The sequence below is a fragment of a genome, unplaced genomic scaffold (assembly GCF_019419815.1).
Source record: "Pyrus x bretschneideri cultivar Hongxiangsu unplaced genomic scaffold, Pyrus_bretschneideri_v1 Contig42, whole genome shotgun sequence".
Lineage (NCBI taxonomy): Eukaryota > Viridiplantae > Streptophyta > Magnoliopsida > Rosales > Rosaceae > Pyrus > Pyrus x bretschneideri.
Genome location: NW_025999746.1, coordinates 1,497,325 through 1,504,426, shown reverse-complemented (window position 1 = coordinate 1,504,426; position 7,102 = coordinate 1,497,325). Strand labels below are relative to the sequence as shown.

At 35.8% G+C, this 7,102-nt stretch overlaps 1 protein-coding gene across 1 annotated transcript; it reads left to right on the top strand.

The window, feature by feature from the left end:
• Positions 1-1,187: 1,187 nt before the first annotated feature.
• On the top strand, positions 1,188-6,766 carry LOC103938174 (RING-H2 finger protein ATL20). Its single transcript, XM_009348167.3, has 2 exons — positions 1,188-1,959; positions 6,156-6,766. The coding sequence occupies exons 1-2, from the start codon at positions 1,188-1,190 to the stop codon at positions 6,620-6,622; spliced, it is 1,239 nt and encodes a 412-aa protein (XP_009346442.2). The 3' UTR covers positions 6,623-6,766.
• Positions 6,767-7,102: the final 336 nt, after the last annotated feature.

The window sequence follows — 7,102 nt, the reverse complement described above, 5'->3', positions numbered from 1 at the left end:
AGTTTTTAATGGAATGACCAACATCATGGATGGTGGACAATCTTAGGGACTATTTCTATTGATTTTCAATCTCAGGTACCATTTTATTGATCATGCAAATTTCAGGGACTATTTTGTATAATAACCAAATATAAATCTCAAAGCCTGAGGCAGATTGCTCACAGAAAGTATAGTTTCTAATACAAAATACTCTAAAGTCAATTTGTTCTTGTGAAATATGGTTTCTTCTTGTTAATTATCAATTGATTTTTGGAAGCTCCAGGATTCCTTAAGGTCGTGATTCTAGTCTTACTCATAATCTAGAAAATTAAAAAGGGTCTTGGTAAACTGTAAAACCGTGCAAGACAAACCAAAGATTAGTCTCTCCTGTCACTCCATATGAGTTTGAAAGACATTCAATGCCTTCAATGCCTTCAATGACCCAACTTCTTTAATTTGCCATTTTTCTATCAAATAATCAAACGCTGGACCTCTTCCATGCCCTCCTTGTAAGTTTGCGGCATGAGACATTCCCCCAGTTTCCACCGCCACCCACACGCACGTCACGACGTCCATCTGCGTCCATCAAAATGCTAAAATGTCAAACGATTTACATTTAGTTGTCACATCATTAGGTATTTGGACTAGTCCAATTACTATACTAATTATCAAAATATACAGTTTAGGTGAAAGATGAAATTTATGGATGGTGAATTCGATACCAAATTAGGTTGCCTATTATGTGGCTTATCTAAACTCCTCCTTCTCTTAGTATAAAAATATCAATGTACTTAAAAAAAAAAAGTATACTAATAAATATGTTCGTTGTCGGATTTTAATGAAATAAATATATTAATTTTGTTTGGCCAAATACCATGTTTGTTTGTCGCAATATCATGTCCTTATGAATAGGATTTTTTTCCCCTCCTAGTTTCTCCTTCATTCTTTCTTCTCTTATTTGAATGGTTAGGTAAAACCACGTCAACTTTTTGTGATAATTTTTTAATAGTTAGAAGAAGATAAAAAGGCAATCTATGAGAGGAGAAAAGAGAAGAGGATGAAAATAGGAGAGGAGATAATCTACTCCTAAATGTCTTCGTGTTAGTATTTTACTCTTATTTATAAGACACTCATATATAGCAGCTATGAACCCCTACACAATGCCTACCTGGCTAAGGCTTTCACCAAACAACTTCCAGTACTATCAAATGGCTGCCTTACAACTCTTCTCATTATTCTTACTTTTCTTGATCTTCTTCTTCCATCCAACAAGGGCTTATTCCATCTGCCCTGCATCAAACTGCTCCGGCGGACCTCCGGTTCGATTCCCTTTCTGGCTTCGAAACCTCCAATCCCCACGCTGTGGGTACAACAATCCAGGGTTTGACCTCTCATGCAGCAACGAAACCCCAATCATGACCACACTCACCCTCCCAGCATCTTCCGACAACTTCATAGTCCAACGCATCGACTACGAGTTCCAAAAGCTTTACATCAACGACCCCAACCACTGCCTCCCCAAACGGTTCCTAGACAACACCTTCAACCTCCACGGCACGCCGTTCCACTTCGGCAGAGTCCAGAACCTCACCTTCCTCAACTGCTCCTCACTGGGAGGAGCAAGCCACGCGACGTCGATGCTCGAAGCCCCGATTATATCCTGTCTCAGCACTGAGAATCACAAGGTGTTGGCTGTTCCGTCGGGGGAGTACGAAAATTGGCTTCGGTCAATGTCGTCTTCGTCAGCTTCGCCGTCACCGTCACCGTCAGAGGTTTTGTGTCGGGTGATTTCAAGTGTTATGGTTCCGACTACAGCTACTTATGAGATGCCGGATTTGTATGGGCATGTTGGGGATGGTGTTGGGTTGACTTGGTCAACGGCTGACTGTCGTGATTGTGAAGCCCGTGGTGGAGATTGTGGGTTTAACAGAGATGCTGAGCTGAGTGTGTGCTCGATTATTCCTAAGGCTAAGAGTGAAGGTAGGTTAATTTTCCAATTACTCCACTATACGTACTATTTTATAGGTTACTTGCATATAATTAAGCTGCTGACTCTGCTCTTGATTTTCATGGCTTATATAAATAAATCTTTTATCTTTAAACACATCTTGAAAGTTATTAATAACACTCACTCTTGGTTATAATATACAAGTTTGGGTGACTATAAGTAGAATCAATAATTGGACTTGTTAAATTTTTTTCAATTGGAGATATCTCTACAAAAAATTATTTCAATCGGAGATCATTTAATCATACAAATGTATAGAACAAATCGATGGTGTAAATACCAAGAAACATATTCATGATGAACCGTTTCATTTATTTGATACATTTGGATGATAAAACGAAATCCAATTCGAACTATTTTTTGTAGGAGTGATCTTCAAATGAAGATTGATCATTGATTTATGGGTTCTTTAGATATTGGCCCTTGAAACTCCTATTTTCCAAATAAAAACTCACCTAAATTTAAACATTCAAATAAAACCCAAATTTCAAATAGCCTACCATGTAGACAAATATATGACCAACTAAGTACAATTACAACTTATGCCATAGAATCCTAATTTGGTCAATAAATGTTATTACTCATCCTAATTATGATGAGCAATTAAATCCATATGGATATTTTACCTTTCTTGTATCATAAATATTAGCAACATATATAAATTAATTTACCAAATTTAAAAGAGAAAGACAATCTTGTACGGAAAAAATAATATTGCTTGAATTATGTGATTTGTTACATCCTGACCCGGGACGGATCACTTCCCAGGCCCGACTCCACCACCGTAGCATGATATTGTCCGCTTTGGGCACCGACCATGCCATCACGGTTTTGTTTGTGAGAACTCACACGAGAACTTCCCGATGGGTCACCCATCCTGGGAATGCTCTCGTGCGCTACTCGTTTAACAATTGGTATCAGAGCCTAACCCTGGTCGCGAGTGTGTCGACAAAGACGTCGGGCCCCTAAGGGGGGTGGATTGTGACATCCCACATCGCCCAGGAGAGTGATCCTTAAATGTATATTCTCATCCCTACCTAGCACGAGGCCTTTTAGGAGCTCACTGGCTTCGGGTTCCATCGGAACTCCGAAGTTAAGCGAGTAGCGCAGCGAGAGCATTCCCAGGATGGGTGACCCATTGGGAAGTTCTCGTGTGAGTTCCCAGAAACAAAACCATGAGGACGTGGTCGGGGCCCAAAGCGGACAATATCGTGCTACGGTGGTGGAGCGGGCCCGGGAAGTGGTCCCCCCCGGGCCGGGATGTGACATAATCATCTACATACAAATTAATTTACCTACTTATAAAATATTATACTAATAAACCTGCATTTTGAATCATGTAATTACCTACATACAAATATTATACTAATTTACCTACATTTAAATTAATTTACCTACTTATAAAATATTATACTAATTTACCTACTTATAAAATATTATACTAATTTACCTACATTTAAATTAATTTACCTACTTATTAATATTATACTAATTTACCTACATTTAAATTAATTTATCTATTCCAAAAAAAAAAATAGTGATATTATATAATGTTCGAATGTTGTGGGTTTGTGCTTGTAGGCAATTAAATAAACTTTTAATCTAATGCACATAAATCATGTAGGTAAATTAGACCATTTTGAAAGTAAATTAGACCCTTTAAATTTTGGTTTGATGTAATAGGTAACTTAGACTATTTTGTAGGTAAGAATTGTGCGGAACATATAGCTTTTGTTTTGTGTATTAGGGATTGGAATATTAGCCGAAGCTGTTTTAGGTTTATTGTTGTGTTGGTAGGTAAATTAACTTATATATGTAATGCACAAAATTATGAAATTAGTATTATTATTTTTCAATTGGCACGTTATAACAATTTGAAAGTTAATACATTGAATATACAATGAATGACATGATTATTTTGTAAAATATATATAATTAATTAAATAGATATAACAAGTAACTGATCCAAAAATCTCATCCAAGTATTAATAGAGGTAGTTTAGGCATTTGAAAATTACACAATTTGAAAAGTCAAACTTAATTAAAGAATTTATTTAGTTGGAGGCTAGTCAATGAGCTTTATTCAAGAAAGCAAAAGGAGATGGGTTTTAGTAGAGGAAAATATAGTTTCAAGGGGTAATATCAAATTTTCTTTTGGTCGAGATACGTTATTCGTAAATAAGAGAATATTTGCATGCCCACATTAGCGGATGCAAGTATTATCCATTACGATATATATGTTGTTTAGATTGTTAACTTTTTCATCTAGATCATTGGTAGTAAGACAAATTTTTTAATAAAGTTTAGTTTTGTCAAATATATGATTCAAATTGGCAGTAAGACAATCTTTTTAATTAATTTATTTATTTTTATAATTAAAAAAAAAAGTTGCAATGAGACATAAACTTTACTCATCAAAATAAAGATTTTTTTTCTTTTTTAAAAGGAAGGATACATACAAATTACTTAATTCATGGTATAATTATTCTTGTTAAAGTGCGGCCAGCACAATTAAACTGAGTTGACTTATTGTACTTAGGATTTCTTGCAATCCTGTAATTCTTTGTAACCATTTATACATCTTCGATCGGTGTTATGGGACAAAAGGTGCTGCTATTCGAACTTAACCGAGAAATGTGAAATCACTTTGCATCTTCTATGTTTAGTTGACTATTGTACATAGAATACGAACATTCCACCTGAGTCGAACGAACCTCGATCAAGAGAGGACACTGTGTCTAGCCAAGTAAGCAAATATTGAATAAGTCGATGCTTGGGGAGGGGTAATGTTGCATGTGCCCCTCGAGGTTGAACGTATCGTTCAGTCGTTAGAAGAAGAAAAAGCAAATCCACTGCGTGGAATTAGGTAATGCCGCGTAGCCTGGTAGCTTTATTAAAGTGCCACCTTTGATTTTTGGGATTATTGTGATCTCTGTGTTCTTGTAGTCAAACAAGAAATAAGGGATGCACAAGCGCGGAACTTGACTGAAAGTTCCATGCATACCAACTTACCGTTTTAAAACCTTTAACGTCATGATCATGTCCTCTCAAAGAAATTAGGTGTTGACCTGACCTGAATGCAGTTGTCATAGTTTAACATTTGATCATAATAATTTAAGATAGTTAACTTTCGTTCTCTTGATCAACATAATATTTTAATTTGATATTAAAGATTGAGATTAAAACACTAAATACACGTTCACTTGTTCTACATATTCTTGATATAAATATAAAGACGAGTGAAACCTTCATTCATTGGAATCACCTAGTGATCAATAAAACAATTTTGTACACTAGTAATATAGTTTTTTGTAATTTAGAGTGTGATCAATAGACTAGATTATAAAAAATAAAAAAAATTCTTAATTAAACACCACTTATGATCTGAATTCATGCACCGGTCATTCAAATAAAGTGTTAGTTAAGAAAACAAAATTAAAAACTTAGGAAAATATCTAAGGGTCTGTTTGATATTCTATATGAAATTTTTTATCATTTCTCAAAACATTTCTTGAAAACAATGTTTTTTAAGACTCAAAAACTTGATTGGTTTGCAATTTAAAAATTTTAAATCTTATGACCTAAATTAGACAAAGAGATCTAAAAAGAGGGGGTCACATGAGATGAGAGGGAGAAAGAGGAGAGATAAGGAAATAAAGTAAGAGATGATTGAAGGAAATAGAAAGAAGAGAGAGGATCGGACGAGATAGAAAGAAAGAGGAGTGAGAGAAAGAACTGAGAGAGTGAAGAGAGCAGATTGGAGGAGAGCCAAAAAAGGTGTAAAAAAAAAGAGGAGAGAAGAAGAAAAGAGAGAGAGAGAGATTTGGAGTGAGAGGGGAAGAGGGAGAGAAAAGAAAAGAGTTAGCCTTGAGTTCAGTTTTTAAAAATAGTCATACCAAACAAGTTTTTAAGATATAAAACTTCAAAATTGTTTTTTAGTTTAAAAAGTTAAATTTAAGTAGAGTACCAAACACACTCTAACTTTGCAAAATATTGAAATTTATTTAATTTTTTCCTCAACTTATGTTCACATCTACATGTCAAACACTCCAAGAGAAACATATCTTCTGCCATCTATTTACTAACGAAAGTTCTTATATTAATACAGATGTCCATTCCATTGAAAATGAACTAACCAATTGCAATTCCTATGATCTTTCACGTTCAGGTCTTCCAAGAAGTGCAAAATATGGTATAATCATAGGCGTGGGAATACCTGGACTCTTGTGCATCATTGGACTCGCAAGTTGTGCCTTCGGCAGGATAAAGGCTCACGCTCGTCGCCACCAGGCAAGCATGGATCTCTCCACCTTAGCTTCTCGGCAACCAACCTTCGTTACAATAGGGCTTGATGGCCCAACCATTCAATCGTACCCCAAGACTTTGCTTGGAGAGAGTAAGAGATTGCCGAAGCCCAATGACAACACGTGCTCAATATGTTTGAGTGAGTACGAGGCCATGGAAGCATTGAGGACTATACCAGAGTGTAATCATTATTTCCATGCTAGTTGCATAGACGAATGGCTTAAAATGAATGCGACATGTCCGGTTTGTAGGAATTCACCAGAGGGCTCATCTGTTGCTACCCATTCTTCCTCAATGTCGTCTTCAACTTTTTCTATAGCATCACCATAGAATTTGATTGTCGTGTTATTTTTTTCCATAATGTAGGTATGGTTGTGATTTGATATATATATATATATATTTGGGCTTGCGATAGCTGGAGACAAATGATTGTTTTGTACTACTACAATAATCAAACGAGGTTGTTTACTGGCTTGCAATGGCGATTTCCTATATTAGACTGGTTTTCAGGGGCTATCATATGGCTAACTTAGAAATCTTCACCTGCTTATTCTTCTTGTTCTCTTCCTCCCTCAAACACTACGAGCTACCACCTGTGGTGGATCAAAATGTGCCGATTGCAGCTGATGCGAGATTTATACGCGCACAAATTAAACCCTCTTTTTGACAATTGTAGTATAAGTATAAGTAGGGATCGTTCTGGACCGGGGATTAGGAGGGATTGTTAATCACTTGGATTTTTGACTCAAAAACGTAAAAACAATATAAAACACTAAACTAGACTTAAAGAATGTGAAACTAAACGTTAAA